This window comes from Leptodactylus fuscus, chromosome 1, assembly GCF_031893055.1.
Source record: "Leptodactylus fuscus isolate aLepFus1 chromosome 1, aLepFus1.hap2, whole genome shotgun sequence".
NCBI classification, from domain to species: domain Eukaryota; kingdom Metazoa; phylum Chordata; class Amphibia; order Anura; family Leptodactylidae; genus Leptodactylus; species Leptodactylus fuscus.
In genome coordinates this window covers 106,488,924-106,510,994 of record NC_134265.1, presented here as the reverse complement: position 1 = coordinate 106,510,994, position 22,071 = coordinate 106,488,924, and the positions used below count along the sequence as shown (strand labels likewise).

The following is a 22,071-nucleotide window of genomic DNA, read 5'->3' as shown; positions in this document are numbered from 1 at the left end:
TGCTTTCTAACATTTTTCGCTCATGAATCTGTGTACTGCACTTATACTGACCTATAAACATAAACTAATAATGGGTATAATGTATAATTCTTATTTGCAACAATCTCCTGAAAAAGTTATCCCCACATGAATGTGTAGGCTCTTGGCACTGGCTGCAATGAACCCCAGCTACTGTTGCATAGACAAGGGCACACTTTGTACAGTCTCTATATGATGGATTGTCCTCCTCTATTTAGGTTGACTTTGTTGAATTTGATTCCAGCCTGGGCAGTCCCTTTTATATATAGTAGCTGCACTGCCAAGGAGAAGTCTCAAAATAACCCGTAAGGAATGGGCCTAAGGAAGACGTGCCGCACCCATGCTCCCTTGTCCTCTCCTCCATGTACAATGCAGGAATGGCCTAATCTCTGCTCTGTGTATAGTTACAGCAGGTGCTTATTTTATGACTAGGAATGCCATTTGCTCAAAACTGTAATTCTGTCTGCTAATTAAAGGACTTTTTATTGCCATGTTTTTGTGGCATGCGTGATATGAGGTTCATGATGACTATAGACAGACGTAGCCTCCCGCTTCACTTGCTACCATGTGCTTTATCCTGCTACCACAGTAGCAATAGGATGCAGTGGGCTTTCTGTCATTGCAGACTGTACACTCTGGTTGAAGAATGTGGGGAATGGCCCCATAATTAAAGCCAAGATATTAAAGATTGGATTAAGTTTGTTGTATGGGGTTAGAAAAATATGATTGGTTTCTTCCAGTAACACAAGTCTATATCTTTCATATCTAGCATTGTGACTCAGATCTTTCAGTTTGACTGGGACTTTTCTTCAAAAACCGCTAGCCTTTTCCAAAGAGAAGTTTCCAGGTCCATACACTGTGCTGGAGTAAAGAAAAAAAAAAAAAAAAAAACTAAAAACGCCTCAAAAAATGCTCCAAAAAAATGTCTCATATATGAAACTGCGTCAAAGCTTTTTTTTCCTAATTCCTGTGTTTTGTTTTTCTGCTGCCAAAAAACTCTGTGTGAACATACCCTTAAGGAATCCCATGTATTTGTCGCTCCAAAAGATATACAATATGTACACTACGGTCCAATGATGAGCAAATGGTGGCCACCCTACGGTTTCTTTCCTTACATTCCCATAGTAGCCACTAACTCAGACGTATTCTTTGCTGCACGAAGATTATTTCTCCACATAAGGCATGGTCCATCTTTTGTACCATGGAAGAAAGTGGTCAGTCAGAAATTCTATATACTTTTCAGAGGTCATTTTCACAACTCCTGCAACCGTGCATATGTTTTTCCACAATGTGTGGATGGAATTCACAACTTTGCAGGAACTGTAAAATGCTGTGGCCAAATCGTGGCGTTTATACCACGTGGGCCTGGCCTAAGGTGATGTGTTTATAAATCTAAACTACATAAGTCATGCAACTCAAATTTTCTACTGTGTCTGTTTGCTGTCTGTGACTGGGAACACTCCTATTTATATCTAGAGGATGGAAATCTGTGAAAACGTCCAGACGATACTGTGGGCTCGAGCACAGATCTCTCTTCTCGACTGATTTGTTTCAATGTTTCTGTGTAGATAAAGTGCATGAGCCAGGCGTCCAGACTGGTCACCGCAGAAAGCAACATAAACAACAAGCCTTATAGCCGTATAAGTGCACAGACGGTAAAATACCATTTTTGGCACAAGGGATGATTTTATAAGTGAGCTATTGGACAGGAAGATCACTAATAATTTTACAATTTCATCTGTTTTTCCCCATTGTAAGACTGTCATGCAAAGATAAGATCGTAGAACTGGGCTCCATTAACCACAAGTAAATTCAGAGCATCTGTCACCTATGGCTAAAAATAGAAGCCTGTAGCAGTGCCTGCAGTCTGTCAGAGGCCATCATAAAGACCTTCTGTTTGTTGACAGAGGGTCACCATGTATTGTAATGTTCCATAATAACCCTTTAGATCTCATTCACACAGGGATGTTGGGTGTGTTTGATAAACACATCAGTTAGCTTAATGTTTGGGATTCTTGTATTTTTTTTCTGCATTAGTAAGGTGTTCTAAAACAGTACTAAAAAAAAAATTCCCAAAAACTGATTCTATATGGGAAATAAAAAGTGCTAGCATTTTCTGGGGAAAATAATTCCCAACTAGCTGTATTGATATTGAGTGTTGCAGTCTATAAAATAATTGCTGAGACTTAACCTCTACAGGATATCGCCATTTTTTGCGTTTACTCCCTGCCTTCCAAAAGCCTTAACTTTTTATTATTTTTGGATTGGAAGGACTGTTTTTGTGGGACCAATTGTACTGCCTAGTGGTACCATTTAATTTCATGTACAGGGAAGCTGGAAAAAATTTAGTTGCTCCATATTCTTAAGCAGGGGTGTCAAAGCCTTTTTTTTTTTTTTTTTTTTTTTTTTTTGCCAAGGGCCATCAGCCTTTAGGTTTGTTTTGAATGGGTTGTTAGTAATTGAATACTTACCTATTTTTCCTGCAAAGTGCTGATGTGGCACTTGGCTGTGCACCTCTTCTATTGTCCTGCAGGCTACTCTGTCACATGTGCTATGGTAACACAAGTGGCATCGTAGAGTGGCAGACAGCATGTCCAGAAGGGCATTAAAAGACATTATACAGCTGGTCACCACATCAGCGCTTTGCAAGAAAAATAGGTGACTATTCATTTATCTACGTGGCCCTTTTTTTTTTTTCTATTTTTTTTTTTTCTTTTTGCCCACACATATTTTATTCACCTATCCACACTCCTGTCCAGGCTGGCCTACGCTGCCACCTCCACTCTGCTCTGTTCCAGATACTGAATGACAGCACTTAATGTTCTGGTGTTCTGATGCAACATGCAGAGGATGGTCTGGACAGCTGAGTAGATTATCGGTCACTATCTACTGCAATGATCCAATATGTAGCGGCTGATTCAGAAAGGATGCCGACCCCCTAGTTCATGCTATCACCTAAGATAGCTTCATAGCAGATATGACCATGGGTCACTGGCCATAACACACACGGCTGGATTTGGTCCATAGGTCTTATGTTTAACACGTTTTTATGCGCTTCATTTTTATAGCATCCACTGACTGGTAAACATGGAATGTTACTGTTATTCTGCTGGTCGTTACAATTTGCATCAATACCAATAATTTTATATGTTAATAGTATGGCTGATAATTTTGGACACTTTTGAACGTAGTGATACCTAATGTGTTTTGTTTATTTTTATAGGTGATCCTAATGAATCATGGGTAATTTGAAAGTTTTATATACTTTTAAATTGTTTTAAGTTTTAGTCTACCAGAGGTGTAGAGCACAATAATATGATGCCATTGGCAGGCTTTCAGAAGGTTTCCATGCATGCTTATGGTCTCCCTGCATGAGTGACACTTTACTGTTGAAATCGAAAGTGAAAGTAAAACTCAACACTCTGATGCCCTGATTAGATCTACGGTATGGTGCCCGCATCCGGACATGACCCAGGCTGTACATGTACATCCTGGTGTGCATAGGGATTAAAGGGGTTGTCTGTGACTGTAACATTAATGGCTGTAAAGAGAGGTAAGACATCCTGAAGCCTTCTAGTCGCCACAATGAAGAGGCTGCAGTGGCCATGCTTATCACTGCAGATATCCTGATTTATTTGGCCCGTTCTTTGTTCTGATCAATGGAGGTCACGCACAGGCATAAGGATAGGAGGAGTTTTTCAAGATAAAATATTAGAAATGGGGTATTGGGTTTTAAAGTAAGCATTATTCACCTCGCTAATCTACCACCCTTGCTGTTTCGACATGGTTCACTGTTGAGGTTGGTTTGTGTTGAGTCAGTGATTGATTTAGTGGGCACATCCTGCCATTGGATTATTGGATATCACGTTGAATTGTTTAATTTGCATGTATGAGTGGCCTAGTAAAAATTTGAGGGGTAAATTTCTTAATTTTTTTTTTTTTTTAGGGGCAGCAATGACAGGGTTAATAACTGCAGAGGTTAGTCAATTTCTATTTAACAAGCTGTGAAATATTCCAGACAGTCTAGGATTGGGTTACAATGAGATCACGGCAGCTGCTAAGTAAAATTAACCCCTTCATTACTGCTTCTACAATTGTTTGGAGCCATTGACTGGCTGTCCCTTTCTTCTACGTATAAGGTAAATAATTTGACAGCGCTTAAGGGGTATAGTCACTTATCTAGGTTTTTATGCAGTTTTCGAAACCAAAACTAGGAATGGATTCAGTAAAGTGAAGTGGTTTCTGAGCTTTATACTTTATTTTTATGATCCACACTTGATGTTGGCTTTATAAACTGCATCAGAAACGACTTGTGTAAATAGACAAGTGTATATTTCCTTAAGTACTTTGGCACTTTTTTCAGTGCAGTCTATATCTGATATACAGTATTTGTAAGGCAGCGTGCACATTTGCAATTGGAGTTTCTTGTTTAGAGCCGCCAGAATTCACTAACTATTTTAGATAAAAAGGATGAATATCTGACGGGCTCAGTTTGTGTCCATCATAGAATGGAATATTTCTCTGTTCTTTTGGTCCCCTGTCATGGGTGTGAACCTAGTGTAAAAAAGACATTTGTTCTTAAGCATATGGTGTACACTGCATTACCAGTTTTATCTACCATACCTCATGCTCTAGTATTCCAGTATGGGTGGTTTAGTGACCATATTGCATGCTGCTCATATATCAAAGTGCAGACACAATCCTTGCTCTCCTAGGTTTCCATATTCCGAACTTGAGGATCTAATAATTATAATAGAAGCTGCAAAGAGCCTTGACGTCGACCTTGTCAACCAGAGACTGTGAGCAAGGGACTTTTGTCCAACATCAACATCTGACCTCACAAATGGTCTTCTGGATGAATTTGTGTGATGGGTTAACAGCCATGCTCCAAAATCTACTAGAAAGTCTTCTCAGCAGAGCGGCAGCTATTTAAGCTGCACCAGGAGGACCAACTCATAATAATTCCTATAGATATAGAGCAGTTTGTCTTAAAAGCTCCGTTACGTGTATTGTATAGGTGTCTGAATATGGTGTATATGCTTTGAGCTAGATACTATTTTACTGTAGCATGTGAATAAGGCCCGGTTCACATCTGCGCATGCGTTTCCGCTTGGGGACCCACCGAACGGAAACCTAATCTACATAAAAAAGTGGTTACCTAACGAAACCTGCAGACCCCATAGACTATAATGGGGTCTGTGTGGTTTCCGCTTGGTTTCTGCATGAAAAATGCGAAGAGAAAAGTGCTGCTTGCAGGACATTTCTCTCTGCATTTTTCATGCGAAGAGGGGAATGGGATGGCCCAAACGCAGAGGTGAACCGGGCCTTAAGTCTTGTTATAATAGTAAGTTACAAGGATTTTAGTGGAATATAAAGCAGTATCTAACACATTTGACTGTTAAATGTTGCCAACATATCATGAAGACAGTTTGGATTTTGATTTGCATAGAACCCAATAAAATGTCTATTTATGTTTCTTCCCTCAATTTTCACACATATACCAAAAATTCAGCATCTAAAAATTCATTTTGTTCACTTACTGAAATTTTCCAGAAAGTATGAACAAGGAAAGAAATACAGTAGGCATTGTTGTGCAGCACAAAGATGAGCATAACTAGTTGGCGGTGTAACAAGTAGAAAATAAAAATCCCATGCTTCCAAAAAACATTCTTGCTCAGCAGCGTATAGTCCAGCCATCCCAGTATTAACTATCGTTAGGATCTGTCCTAGCTACCAGTCGTCCTAAAGGTATGGTCACACTCTGTTTTTTTGCAAGTAGTATCTGCCTCAAAAAAATGCCTCCCAACTCTCCCATTCATTTCAGTTTGAGTCAGTAGCAGATTTTTTTTCTCTAGCTGAAAAATCAGCTAGAGCCAAAACAAAAATTCATAACATCATCAGTATTGCAAAACCCATTGAAATGAATGAGAGGCGGTAATAAAACCCTAGCAGTTTTTTGCAACTGTTTTTGCATATTTTCTTGGATCATGATTTTTTACGCTCTAGCTGAGAAAATATGCTATAAAAAAAAAATCTGTATGATTCCTATTGAAATAAATGGGAAAGTTTGGAGGCAGAACCTGCATTAAACAACCACTAGTCAAATAAAAGATACCACAACTAGAATATAACTATTTAGAATACAGAGAAAATTGAGTAAAAACCAGACAACAATAAAGACTAGACAAACGAGAGGGGGCAATGAGAAACAATAGAGAGGAAAACAGGTATAAAATACTTTTAATACACTTTAATTGGTATGTTTCTGCATGTGCAGGTGTCCCTGTAATCCCCTTCAGATAAAGGGTGCAGTCACACAAAATTTATGTAAAAAAATCTACCTTGTGTTGAGTTTGGCATTATGCTAGTGTTTCTAGACACTGTGATGCATGCAGAACCTGTCATGTGGGCCTGAGTCACAACATCTTCTAACCATTTCATAGGAAGCAAATGCTACGTCTCTCTGCATATTTTCTTTTATATTCACTAGATATACAGACAGAAAAATAATTTAGTTTAGCTGTACAAATTATAGTTCCTACATCTACATCTGAGTAGAAGGGCAAAGTAGATTTCTAGGATGGAAATGATGGTGTCCAGCAACACTACGATTACAATTGCAATAAAAATTACCATAGAAGGAAACCTATTTAAAATGTTAGGTGGGTTTTTTTTTGTTTTTTTTTTATGGCACAGACCCATTCCCTCAGTTTGTTTATATTTTCCCTGTTATAAAAAAAAAAAAAGAAAAAAAAATTCAATAGCACTATGAAAAAAGACGCAAAAATTAGGTGAATAAACCAAATAATGAAAATGTTATAGCCCTCTAAACTGCACATCTGAAAACTCAAAAAGGTGTCTGCCCTGGTGCTGAAGTGGTTAATCAATTTTATTGCACTTTTTTTTTTTTTTTTAAACCAAACAAATTTATTTTTTTTATTTTTTTTTTAATAGAAAACTAAGCACAACAACAATGGGCAGAATGTGAAATTGGTTGGGGGAAGATCTGAGGGAAAGTTATTTTTTTCTGAAAGAGTAGTTGAGGATTGGAAAACACTTTTGCAGACTTAGATGGAAAATTCACGGTAAAGAGAATGTAGACAAGGCTGGAATAAACACATGCCTATCTCAAGACAAAAAAATCGCATACCTCTCACAGAGTGCAGAAAAAGGGACATAATTTGCAGGTAGCTGCAGTAAATTTACATATAAGGCACACCTGTAATCTCCCAATCCCACCCAGTCTCTTTGTGCTTCTGTACTGTAATGTACCCCCAATGTATCCAGAATTATAGTTTAATCCTTGTACCCACTGCAATTTGTAACAAAAACTAATAAAATAGTACACTTAAAAATTACCTTTTAAAAGATAATTTTTAAGTGTACTATTTTATTAGTTTTTGTTACAAATGTACTGTAATGTAGTGTCATTATTTTGGATAATACAGAGATGAAGTCTTCTAAAAGTTCCCCCTCTTAAAGTATAATGCCCCCTTAGTCACCCCAATTATAATGCCTCCCTCACCTAGAGCTGTTCTCCTGGAGGTGTCTATGGGTCCATTCTGGTTCTCAATGGCTTGGAGCAGCAGGCTCAATTATGTCACTACATTGTAACTGCCTAGTCCCAAGCCTTCAACAACAGTGACTTTGGTGAATGGTGGAGCAATAAGCTGATTGCTCCCTGCTTCACCATTTTATCCAATTCTATTATTGCATCCTGAGGATGAAGATGGAGATGAAGTCAGGCTATGTCAGTTACAACACAAGACAGCAGAAGAGCACTGGGACCTGCTGAATCCAGGTTATCCGGCTGGGGGACAGCACATGCAAGAGAAGATAACTCCCGGTTATTCCCCGACTTCCAAAAGCTATAACTTTTTTTTTTAATTTCCGTTCAGTGTCGCATGAGGGCTTAATTTTTACGGGACAAATTGTACTGGCACCATTTACTATTTTGTACAATGTACTGGGAATCCTGGAAAAAAAACAATAATTTGGAATGGAGTAAAATTAGAGAAAAACTGTGTTTCTGTGACTTTCTTACTGGCTTCATTTTTAGAGTTCACCATCAAACTGAGAGGAAATATTACCTGTATTCTGTGGGTCAGTACGATTATATGATGTCAATTTTTAAATTTTTTTTAAATGTTTTTTAACACCTTTAAAAGAAAATAAGGTGCTTTTTTTGGGGTGGGGGCAGGCAGATGTACTTTTTATTTGTACTAATCTGGGGAATGTCTGATGTTTTTAATCACATATATATTCAAATATTTACTTCTTCTGCTATTTTTCTCATCACATGAGAAAAATAATGTGTTTAGACTGGGCGTTATCCCAAACTGGGATACCTAATGTGTGTTCTAGGGAAAGGGGAGTGATTTGAATTTGTATTTTTATTTTAACTTTTTATTTTTAGAGCCCTCCCTCCCTCCCTAAGGTTCTTGAACCCCAGGGGCCTGATCACTAATTCAAAACACCAAAGCTAATGCATTGCAATGTATTGAGAAATACCTAGCTCAGCCTGTAATAGTTACTAACTAAGGACAAGCCTCTGAGCCTTCAATAGGCTCCTGGCTGTTGTAGTAACAGATCGCCATCTCCAGATTTCACTTCCAGGGCCGCAATCCACCCTAAATTGCGAAACCCATGTCCCGCAGGGAAAATTGCTCCTCTGTCATGTTTGACCAAGGCTTTAGGAGGGTTAATGCCTGTGATCAGTACCAAAAGCATGTTTTAAATTATGGCAAATAAGTATATTCATGAATACAGCACTAGTTGAAACATGACTGTGTTCACCTGACAGCTGTCACCTGTGTAGGGGAAGGACTTTAATATTGTGTTTACACCAAATAGTATTAGAGAAAGAAAATGTGTCATGGACATAAGCTACAATGTAGACGTTAAAAGTATAGCTATGCAATGACTATAAAGCTTTTATTGCTACAGAGTTGGAGAACATGTACAGAGCTTGATAAGGGTTTTTTTTTCTGCATTTTTCTTTTCAACTGAAACACTGAGGTCAGATATTTGCTGGCAGTCTGCCAATGTGTCAGATTCATCACCGTGGCTGATGCTGATGAAAAATCTGGTCCATCTTTAAAGTATCTTGTGTAAGGCCCCTATTAATTCCAATGACTTTACAGGAGATTTTCAGGAACAAGTGCCTGTACTTTTAGCCCTGTTACAATAGTGACAGTAGGGATAGGTAATAGTCCAGTGGCGTAACTACCGTAGAGGCAGCGGAGGCGGCTGCCACAGGGCCCGGGCCATTAGGGGGCCCGGTGACATTCGCTACCGCTGCGTTTTTTTTTTAAATAGGCTGTTACGGGCCCTATTCGCTTGCCGATCCTGGCTGGGCCGGGATCGGTAAGTGACACCGCGGGCCCCACAAGGGCTATCATTATACTCGGGGGTCTTTGCAGACCCCCGAGTATAATGACCGGCGGATTGGGAGAGATAATAAGCATAAAAAACTGTTACTTACCTCTCCGCGATCCTGCCAGGCCTCCGTCCTACTGTTGTCTGACATCTCTGACGTCACATGAACCCGGCATGCTTCCCGGGTCATGTGACGTCCGACGTCATTAACGAAGGACGCGAGCGGTGGTCAGCACAGGAGGACAGCACAGCACAGGAGCCGGGGAACAGGTAAGAAGCAACAGTGTTTTTTTTGTTTCTTTTTAACGTTTTTATTCCCCGGGTCTCCAATTATTATACTCTGGGGTCTGAAAAGACCCCAGAGTGTAATAATTGTTTATGGGTGTCCACAGAGGGACATCATTCTGTGTGCAGGGGACACTATTGGGGTTAATTCTGTGTGCAGGGGACACGATTGGGGTTAATACTGTGTGCAGGGGACACTATTGGGGTTAATACTGTGTGCAGGGGACACTATTGGGGTTAATACTGTGTGCAGGGGACACTATTGGGGTTAATACTGTGTGCAGGGGCCACTATTGGGGTTAATACTGTGTGCAGGGGCCACTATTGGGGTTAAAACTGTGTACAGGGGCCTCTATTGGGGTTAATACTGTGTGCAGGGGCCACTATTGGGGTTAATACTGTGTGCAGGGGACACTATTGGGGTTAATTCTGTGTGCAGGGGACACTATTGGGGTTAATTCTGTGTGCAGGGGACACTATTGGGGTTAATACTGTGTGCAGGGGACACTATTGGGGTTAATTCTGTGTGCAGGGGACACTATTGGCTTAATACTGTGTGCAGGGGACACTATTGGGTTAATACTGTGTGCAGGGGACACTATTGGGGTTAATACTGTGTGCAGGGGACACTGTTGGGGTTAATACTGTGTGCAGGGGACACTATTGGGGTTAATACTGTGTGCAGGGGACACTTTTGGGGTTAATACTGTGTGCAGGGGTCACTATTGGGATTAATACTGTGTGCAGGGGTCACTATTGGGATTAATACTGTGTGCAGGGGTCACTATTGGGATTAATACTGTGTGCAGGGGACACTATTGGGGTTAATACTGTGTGCAGGGGACACTATTGGGGTTAATACTGTGTGCAGGGGACACTATTGGGGTTAATACTGTGTGCAGGGGACACTATTGGGGTTAATACTGTGTGCAGGGGACACTTTTGGGGTTAATACTGTGTGCAGGGGTCACTATTGGGATTAATACTGTGTGCAGGGGTCACTATGAGGGATAATACTGTGTGCAGGGGCCAGTAAGGGACATAATAGAGAGCGGAGGAGGGGGTCGGTCGAGGTCTTCGGCATCAGTTGGCATGGGGGGGGGGGGCATGTCAAAAGTTCGCCACGGGGCCCCGCCATTCCTAGTTACGCCGCTGTAATAGTCCCTGCTGGCTATGCTGCTGTGTAGGCAGTAGGGAGGATTACGATACCCTGCTGCTACTATTGTGTTAGTGTAACAGCAGTCGGGAGGTGAGTGTTTTTTCCGACCACTGTAAATGTCAGGGGTTTACTGTATGTAGGGCACTAATGTGGAATTATACTGTGTGGGGGGCACTGATGGGAATAGTACTGTGTAGAGGGGCACACATTATAATGCTTCTTAATACCCCCAACTCAATGCACATCAGAATGTGTGGAGACGCCAGTAGTGAATTATACCTTGTGTGACTTAACTGTAGCTAATACCCCCCCTTTATCTTTTCCAGAAGACCAGTTAGTGACATTCACCTCTCTACTCCATTAGACCACTAGGGAAGGTTAAATTAATATGACATATTTTTCTTGCCCACACTTCAGGTGATTCGTATAATTAGATGCGTCATCTAAAACCTGGTACTTGCCAGGGGAACGATCATTTTAGCAGTTGTTCCTCCTGTGTAGAATAGGCCAGTATAGAATGAGCACTGATCAGGTTGTATGTCACTGACCAGAAAAATCTTAAAGTATAATACAGCCTTAAAGGAAGTATATCAGAAGTAAATTGGTTATAGACCTAATCCCAGTTCCTTATAGAGGTGATTCTACAGTTACCAAATATGCCTCTGTTACTCAGCTATGGAGCCTCCATGCTAGATTCTCTCCTGTCAGACTCCACCCTTCAGTATGTCATTGACCGCTCCCATCTGGCTCCCAGGATCAATATCGATCTTTAATAGAGAGCTATCAATCAGGTAGTGGAAAGTCACTCCTGGCATCAGCAGGGCACTCAGAGCTTGGCATCTGAGTTGCAGTAATGGTACCTGGCCACTATTTGCTTCCAGCTCCATGCACTGTATAGTATAGGGACCGGACGCATCCCCAAAACAGGTGAGCTGTGCACGTCAGCTGTGGTCTCCCCACTGATCAGATATTTATGGTTTAAGAATAGACCACAAAAAAATCCCTGGACATCCCCCTTAAATGGATACATTTTTTTGTTGTGTGAAGAATAGATATAAAGTGCAATATTGCGCTCTGCTTGCATTAGTGTTGTGGATTTGCCGTCAGGGAAATGGATTGCCTAGAATTCATTGGTTGGGAAAAATGTATTAAAAGTGTACCCATTTTAAAAACCAGTCAGTTTTTGCACAAATCTTTTGGACAGATTTCCTCATTTACTTATGATGTCTGATAGGTTTCTGTCAAAGTTGTTATTTTTGACAATAGTTTTGCAAACTAAACTGTTCCGGCTGTCAGAAAGCAACAAGCCCTTGATGGAACTGGAAAATGTCACTGGGAACAGAGTATTACCAGTACTTTAGTAACCAGATGATAAAAGAAGGTAGTATGCTCCTTATACCAGGCCATGTTGGGGATTATTGTAATCTGCAGACTGGAAGATTCCTTCAGATCATTCCTGTTAGCAGAAAATCATTGCAAGTCGCTAGCGCACAGCAAGTCATTGCTGTGCGCTATCGAGGTTAGTGAAAGTGCCTGGTTACTCCACCTTCCTGTAGAGTGACCCTTCAGTATTAATCTGTTAGGCCTTCTAATGTAGCGAGACAGTGTGTAGGATCCGCCTGCACATGTATTGTCTGCTGTGTGTGGGTTGCTGGCCTTTCATAGGAGGGCTTTGCTGTGCTGTGCACAAAGTCCTTAACTCATTCAGTACTGACAGCAGCACACGTTGTAACAAATATGAATTATGGGCTTATTTTTGTTTTATCTACTAAATCCTATAGATCTACTATATTACTGTGACACATACTATTTTGCAATAAAAACAATGGGGAGAATTCATCAAGTGGCTTAGATAGGTGTTATGTGGCACATTTTTGGTACATGGTCCTTTTTTTGCCCCAGGAATGCACCACATCTCCATGTCTGTGACTTTTTTGCTACTTTATGCAAATAGAGCTGTGCGGGCTGGGCAGGAAAACTTTGGCCTGAAATATTTATTATAATTGCCAGAAAACTGATATCGAGGAAATCTATGCCTGTTCCTGACTTACATAGATATCCATTCTGGTGCACGGGCATGCGTCTGATTTATTAAAACGCTGAAGCATCATAATAATTCTTGTGTTCCTCATGTCAGATAGGGCCTTGAAGAAGGCTGGCGTCGGAAACTCCATTCTTTATAAATTCCTCGATGACCGCCATCTTGACAGGTGTTTGATCTGAGATTAATAGCACTGTGCTATTTATTGTTAGCCTTGAAATCAATGCAGTTTGTTTTGGTGCCAGATATGCTGTTTAAGCTTTGTATTGTCAGGAGGGCGGAGTCAGGCAAGAGCAGGCAAAGGCTGTGAGTGCTGGACACAATGGAGATAGACATTTTCACATATGTTAAGAACATGAATTGGTGGAGGTGGTGAAAAGTCCTTGTTAAAGTTTAAATGGATGATTTTGTGAAAATTCCCCTCTCTAGTGTTGAAGCTAGCCTCTGATCTGTTATTACTGGGTGTCATATTCAGCACATTAGGTTTAGTCTATGGTAGTGAATATATATATATATATATATATATATATATATATATATATATATTTATTTTATTTGTACAGTAAATGATTAGTTTTTGAGAAAAATATTAATGGAGCTTTTATCACCTAAGACTTTTTTTTTAATTTTTACAAGTGAAATATGCAGGTATGTACTAGTCTGTTAATTTTTCAATCACCTGCATTTTTCACGAATCTATAAGCTCCTTGTATGTAATAGCCATTTGCTGGAGACAACAAGAAACAGATTTGGCAAGTCACAAAAAAACATTTTTTCCCTTGTAGCTGTTATATGTTGGATTGTTTTGCATGACTATTTTCATATCTTCATTACACACGTATGAAGTATTTACATATAGGGTAGATGTTTGTTTTTCTCCACTATTCTGTATCAGTTTCCAACACTGATGTCATGGCATTAGTATGTTGATACTTTAAGTAGCACTGTTTCCTCCTACGAGTATTGAATTTGTTTCCAGTGCAGTCACTTTTGGAAATGTTCTGCTCCACATTGGTGTAGTGTTTAGAACATTTTATCCTTCCGGTGACTGTATTATCCCATACAATGATTACTATAAAATAGATCACACTTATCGGCACAGTATTCACATATACAAAATACCTCTTAGAGTTTTCTTTATATTAGGAGAGAGTGGACAACTGGGCAAACTGTGTAATAAAAAGTGATAGGTCTCATGTACTCAGTAACACATAGCAGTTTGTAGTAGCATGCCACAGACACTCTGTGATATACCGTATGTCGGGAATATTCTGCCCTAAATGCTTCCAATGCAAAATACTTATGGCGTGCTATATGTTTTGTATTTTTTCCTAAACAGAAGAGGTACATCTGGACCCTATAGGCTCCTGTGGGTGCTCTATTGCAGCTCAGTACAACTCTGAAGTGTGACCTTAACATGTTTCCATACAGGAGCAAGTCACGGGTACTATCAGACTGGCACAAGGCTTGTCTGCCATTAAAAGAAGAACTTGCACATATCCTGCGGCTGTCTTGATCAATTCCTGATGTAGATTTCATATAACTTGTGTTATACTTAATTTTATAAGCAGAGATATCTCAAGCTCCAACTGTTAAAGTGACTGGCTTCGTGGGAAAAGGACAATGGGGCATATTCATCAATAGAAGTCCAAAACTTTACTGTCTAGATTTGCACCAAAGTTTCTGGAGAATGGCATTTACAACATATTTATGAACCGTGCGCACCAGAAAGAACTGAAAATACAACAGGCTAGACACTTTTGAAAAATGTGCTCCAGAATGGGCGTGGCTTAGAAGTGTCTCTATGTATGTGGAAAAAACCGCATATGGTGCTTATTTCTTGTGCAAAGTAGACCAAGTTTAAAATGGCGTAATGAATTTATGACCATTTACTTGTGCCCCATAAATTCCCGTCGTGTGCCACATATTTCTCTCCTTAGTAAGCGAGAAATGATTTGCGTCTGCTTATGTTGTGCCAAAAATTGTTGGGTATTTGATGTTTGCGCCAAATATTTGTTCCTTACAGCCTTCGAGTTACGTTTTTTTGCCTACAGATTTTGTCTACAAATGTCTGCATGTTTTACAGCAAATATGTCTCATGGTTAGTCAGAATTTTGGCAATTCTAGAAACTCTCCATATTTCTGAAAGTCCATACGACAATTCATTAATATGTCTAAAACTATGAACAGATTATTTAGTTTGACTGTGCAAAGTTTGACAGTTTTGATAAATGTGTCACCAAAATTTTGCCACCTTTATGCCACAAAGCTGACTTGTCCGCACGCTTGTTCAGAGTGCTCCTGTTTCCGACCAGTAAGAGTACACCTACTGTCACCTAGAAGTGTTGCTTAAAAGGAGTGCTACAATGGGCGACCGTTCCTTACAGTTTTCAGAATCTCTGGATTGGAATATTTGTGTGTCTTCACAGACTAAAAACGCATCCTGACCATGTCTGCCCACACAGAGGCTTGGAGCTTTCATCTAAAGACACCATTGTTGTTAGCTGGACCGTTGTCCGTTCTGGTCCTAAGATGGACCAGACAAGCGGACAGAACATGACTTGAGTTCTTGAAAACAATCAGATATTTTGACATTCAACAATATATTTAAAAGAAGCATATCTTTATTATGCAATGAACAAACTTCATTTGCATACACCGAAATCCCCTCTAAGATGTGTAGAAGGACTTTAAGTACAGAGATGGTCTAAGAAAAGCCTACATAAGCTGAAATGCATGTTATTAAACTGTCAGTGTACCCTAGTGTAAAAGGAACATGCTGTGTTTTCACTGTTCTAGATATTAGTAAATGTTGGAGTGCGTGTTTCTCTCTCAGCGTTACAGAATGGAACGTATTGTTCAGTCTATGGTTCTTACATGTGTTAATGATGGTTGGTGGGTAGTTGTGCTTGAGGTTTTGGATAAGTATTTAAAGCTAAGGCCCCACGGGACGAGCTGCAGCCAAAAAGTGCTGCGGGAAAAACTTTGGTAACAACGCATCGCGGTTCTTTCCGTAGCGGTTTAAACAGAAAGTTCGCAGAGTTTTCCTCCATGGACTTTGTTACAATTATATCTATGGGGAAACCGCTGGCGTTTCCGTACATATGATTGACGTGCTGCGATATCCAAAAACGAGTTGGTTTTGGAAATCGCAGTGTGTCTGCAGCGCGGTTTATAACACAAAGTGGGCAAGGGATTCACTGGAATCCCATCCACTTTGCACTTGCTGTAAAATGCTGCGATTTTTCCTGCAGCGTTTCCGGCCCGTGGAACCCTGGCTTAAGGGGTTTTCTGGATAAATGACCTTCGCCAATCTGATAGTGATATCACACTGTCCTATCAATATCAGATTGGCAGAGATCTGAGACCTGGTACCCCTGCTGATCAGCTGTTCTCACCAGCCTCTATACCAAGTGTTTTGGCTATATTGAGTTATTGCATCTCCTCTCCAATTCATTTGCATAGGAGACGAACTGCAGTAACTCAGCATGGCCATTACACAGAAAAAAATCTCCTTCCTGCTCTCTTCTCAGAATAATGGCTGAGAACAGCTGATCAGCTTGGATCCTAGTTGTCAGACACCCAACGATCTGATATTGATGACTTATCAATATAATTTTCCTGGGGCAAGAGGAAATCATGAAATGCGTGAGCTGATGGAGATTATACTGCCGGTGCTTGTATTGTACTAACAAATTCTCACCTGGTAGTTGTGTTGCAGTTGCAGAAATTGTGTTACTGTCTGTCTTTTCTGTGGAAGGTGTTTGCCAAAATCCATAGGCTTATTGTGGGAACAACTGAGCGAGTTCACTCTTATCGATATTCTGGGAGGAGGCTATAATCAGAATAATCGAAGAGTTGTTAAAATAACAACCATGGCATTAGAAAGCCATGAATATAGGAAACAATATATTACAGCCAAGGGTTATCTGTATATGGGTTAGATAAATTCAGGCTGATGTCTGTCGATTGCATTTGCAGTATGGGTACATATGCACACCAGAGCTGTTTTCAAAGACCTTGTAGAAGGACAGAGAGAGAGGTGGATTTGGCTCACACAGCGCTAGGTGGGAGATCTGTGATTTGGAGGGGGTTATCCAGAAATGTCATGCTGATTTCCAAATTTGAAAAGTAAGGCATAGGAGTTCCAGAGCAGACGTCATATCCCTTTTAACCACAATGTGTTGCATTAAATATTGGTAAAGACATAAAAATGTCAACACTGAATGGAAAAACTGTATACACGCTGACAAAATGTCTAATACGCCAAGAAGGAGTTGTCTTAATGAAATGATGATATATGTAAGTGATCACAATATTAGAATAAAAGCATAAGCTTATAGGGGAAACCTATGCAGCTGAACAGAGAGAGTGTAGTACACTCTTATTTCCAGGTTAGAGGGTGTTGAAGATGAGATTTGGTTGGGCATGGGGTCATTCAGGTTTTGTTTGGTATTCTGTGGCACATTTGTCTGCTGCAAGTGTTGTAGCTGAACCTGCAGGTCCTGCACACTCGTAGGATGCCAATGCAGGCGTCTAGTCCCATGAATACTTTATGGGTGATTAAATCTGGCAGCTGGGCAGGCAAAGGCCGAGTTTTGAGTTGGATCATTCCTGGGAAATCCTTGCTGTATAACATGCTGCAATGCAGATTGATTGGACTTCATCGTTATCTATAATTATTATATTTATTATTTATTTATTTTTGTTTAACTTTTAATCACGTTGTTGATAATGAATATGACATGCATACTAAGACTAGGTTCACACTTGCACTGTGCTCTTCGTCGTTCGAGTACCCTGGCAGATACGAATGATACGATAGTCCACCCGCTAAAATAACAGTTACCTGCGGACACCAGCTGACCCCATAAACTAATATTGTCCACAGGATGTCTGTTGGGTTTCTGCCACCTTTATACTGAAAATGGGGGAGAGAAAAGTCCTTTGTGCAGGACTTTTCTCTCCACTGATTTTCTACAGAATCTGCAACTGAGTCTCCTCCTAAGCCTAAGACTCTGTTCAGCCCCACATCTTCTGCATCTATCTTCAACCTCATTTAATGGGACACATACATTTCAAAGGGGACACCACAACAATACCTATTGAACTATAAACAAGATTAGCATTTTCCTGATATTCTAATGAGCTATTTGGTGTAACAAAGATGTCACTTTTGCTCTCCTTGCACTTAAGAGCTATGGCTGAGGGCGATGCACAGGAGAAAAGCCAGTAGCTGAGAAAATACAGCTCTCTGTTGCTTCTTCTCATTCCACCATGAATGAATAGATATTTGCATAAGTGCATATCTTTCCTATTCTGATTGTGCTCTTATTATTATTATTATTATTATTATTATTATTAATAATAGTAATTAATTTATATAGTACCATTAATTCCATGGTGCTTTACATTTGAGGGTTTACGTACGGTACACAAAATATACAACAAAAAAACAATACAATATTAACAATGACTGACTGGCACAGTGGGATAGAGAGCCCTGCCCGCAAAGGTTTACAATCTAGGCTTAGGTGAGTGGGAGAGGCTGTACATATGGTGGTGTGGTGACAGCATTGTTCCTGGAGGTTGTAGGCCTTCCTGAATAGGTGATTCTTCAGGACCTTCTTGAAGCCTGTGATTGTGGGGTCATTCTTATCCATCTTGGTAATGAGTTCCAGAGTATTGGAGAATGTGCATCTAGCTGTTGTTGGATTTTCATCACTATGTATGATAGGGATGTCCAAACTTTTTACCTAGAAGGCCAGATTTGGTTACATGAAAATGTGTGGGGGCTGACATTCTTTTAACCATTAAAGAGACGCATTTCCTTCACATTGCCTAAAGTTTTATTCTTCTTTTTATGCAAATTAAAAAACTTGATTTTTTTATTGATGACCTTGGCTCAGAGTAGGTAATCAATAAGAGATCAGTCACTACAGACACCTAGGATTCCACTGATCAGCTGTTTGAAGGGGTAGCAGTGCTTGGTCCCATTCATTTTTATAGGACGAGGCTGCAATTACATTGCACGGCTGCTATGAAACAGTGTAGAAGTCACAGTGCTCACAGGAGTAATGGCGGATCAGTGGGCATCCCAGGTGTCGAACCCCTTCTAACCTTATTGATGATCTATTCTAAAATGGGTCATCAATAAACAAAAGAAAAACACAAACTGGACAAACCCCTTAAGCTCATACTAGCCGAACCAGAAACCTCCATCTGTAGCCAGCTGTTTCAGAATCCATTCCCCTCATCATTACAGAACAGGGTTACTGGATGGCTGGGTCACTGCCATATCTACTAAAATAATATGCTGTTTCGACCAAACACGCATTTAAGGAACATTTGAACAGCTATCTTGTGTATGGCAGGTTTAACCTTTTAACTCTCTGCTTTAATGTATTGCCCTTCTATAGCATGATATACAAAATGTTGCTTTTCTTTTTTCAGTCATCTTGTTCTTGTAATGGACACCTGTCCTCCTGTGTCTGACCCCCGGTTGGCAGTGTGCTTTGTGTATTCATATGGCAATTTTTACCTTCCCATGTGGCTGTCAACATTCGTATGCTATATTCAATCTGAGAACAGACAAATGGGTTGCTTTGCTGTGTCCTTGAGGGACCGTGAGGCATTTGTACTGATATGAGAAGGTTACAATTGTCACAACCATTTAGTCCAGCGCCTAGCCTCCTGGGTGAGCTTCTAATTGCCTTTGTGCTGTAACCAAACCAAACAGTATTACCAGGTCCCTCAATCTAGACGTCCTAAAAAACCCTAAAACATATATTTGCGAGAACCATGTAAGAATGGGCATTAACAGAAGAAAACTGGCTTTAGAAAACCTGAGGGTCACTAGCTGTAACAAAAATACAGCTCTCTGCTGCGTCTAGTAGTTCAATCATGAATGGACAGATATTTGCATACATAATGTTTTATGGCTGGGCACTAATCTTATGAGTACATATCTTTCCTGTTCTGATTGTGTTTCCTTATAAAAGAATATTTAACTGTTGTTGGATTTTCATTGCTTACTATAGTTTATGAAATGGATATGTAGGATATGTATCTGTAGTGGCCTGAAAGCAAAATGTTCTTTAGAATAGGGCAGCAAATCATGCAAACAAAAAAATTTGTGTGACTTGCTTTGTGATTTTTTTATTTTTTTTATTTTTTTTTAAATGGCAAATGTAGTTTGAGTTTGCTGTGTTCTAGGCAGGGGTTGCAGTGTGACCCCATTGAAATTCATAGATGCAGTGTTGCAAAACACACACCATCTTGTATCCCTAGACTTATTGTAAATGTAATTGAGTAACCTATAGCCTTTCCATGTCTGAACTGGCTGATAACTGTGAACAATAGAAAGCATTCCAATGTGTCCTTTCCATTACCTGTTTAGATTCTATTGACAAATGTCATCTGCAAATGCATTGTATTTCCTAATATTGTGGCTGAAGACCATGACTGAGAATCCAGTAGTTTGTATGTGTGTTTATTATTATACTTCATGCCTATTCTGGATTAATGGATGTTGATATACATTAGACTACTATGTCTAGATTTATGCATTCGGATTAGAATTGACTATACTTTACCAGTCACTAAAATAGCACCGTAATTTATGCAGCATTTTCTCTTCTTCTTCAGGTGCCCCTGGTTAACTCGAGAAATCTCCCCAGCTATCCCAGTGTACAATGGGCTCATGTTCCTCTTTGTGTTGGCAAATTTCAGCATGGCAACCTTTATGGATCCTGGTATCTTCCCAAGAGGTAACTTTTCCTAGTGACTTTTCTTTAGGGATATAGTAATTATTGCTATGCCAAAAGAGTGCCCTTATGTGAGGTTTATGATGTAGCTGAATCTGCCATTTTTAGCTCTAGAATTTATTTTAGCAACATTGTTTGTGAATCTTATAGTATGTGTGAAGTATTTATCCGTGTTGTTTGTGGCTGCTGACTCCCATCTGCCTTGTATACTGACTCCCATCACGGAGAGACCTCGATCTGAACCCATCGCTGGCTCCATGCAATCAATATTAATAAGACAACAAGGCCGTGGGATTAGCAAAGCTGGGCAGGACGCAGGCCTTTGCTCAGCACAAAGAGAATCATTTTGCCAAAGTTACCTTACATAGCAAGTCTTTTCCTGCTCAAGATTAACCCTGTGATGCCAGATTGTATAACAAAGAAGATTAAAGGAAAAAGAACAGCTTGTAATAGAAATCACAAGTCTCTAATAGAATAGACAAGCTAAAGGACAAAAGATGGTTATTTTCCAAATGCCTAATACTCTGCAAATAAAATTACGAACGCATAATGACTTATATTGATGATACTTTCATTTACATAGTGCGCAGAATATATTACATGGGCTAATATGTATGAACTCAAAAACAACATGATCAATAATCCCAGCAATATATAAAAAATATAGAAATATTTATTTATAGATACTTTACAATCAATAGATACCTATAATTGAGCGCTGCGCCAAAATCCCCGTTACCAACAAGTATTACACTCCTGTAGTACTACAGGAGCATACTGCACATCCACAGGATTTCACTGACACTGTCGACATCCTGGACTTGTGCTGCACGCTAGATGTAGTATTTTACTACTTATGCGTGGGATTTCAGAGTGGCTCTCAATGACAACAGTGGTTATAAAAGAATGCCTAAGCTGTGATCTAGTTGAGTTGCAGTCTGTGGTACAAGCAATTTCATGATCAGAGGTTCAAGCGCAATGGAAGAGAGAGCTAAAAAAATAAAATAGTAAATACATTTTTTTTTTTTTAAGTATTAAAAATATTTATTCTGGAAATTAGAGGATAAATTATTGATAGGTGAGGGTGAGACCCCCTTTGATCCTAGGAATTGAATGCAGGTGCGCTCTTGATCACATTAATTCCAATGGAAGCCCTGCAGATGGTACATCACTTCTCAAGCATTCCCTTTGAAATGAATGGCAGCGGAGGCAGCTATGTTTACAACAGGGTTTCCATAGGTTTGGATAGGGTTCCATAGGGTTGGGGAAAAAAAATTGTCCCACTTTACTTGAATCACATATTATAATTGTGTAAGTACATACTTTATAAAATGTTGCCCTAATCTTAGAGGAGAATCTATAAAGTAGATATAGCCATAAAAAAATTGCCTTCGGAAAGATCTTTCAACTTACAAGGCAACGAA

The 22,071-nt window shown here is 39.8% G+C and overlaps 1 protein-coding gene across 1 annotated transcript in view; it reads left to right on the top strand.

Moving 5' to 3' along the window:
• ZDHHC8 (zDHHC palmitoyltransferase 8) overlaps positions 1–22,071 on the top strand; it is a 65,281-nt gene that overhangs the window by 16,806 nt on the left and 26,404 nt on the right. Inside the window, exon 2 of the mRNA XM_075275249.1 lies at positions 20,529–20,650. Coding sequence (XP_075131350.1) covers positions 20,529–20,650 — 122 coding nt within the window. The remainder of the gene's footprint in view (positions 1–20,528; positions 20,651–22,071) is intronic.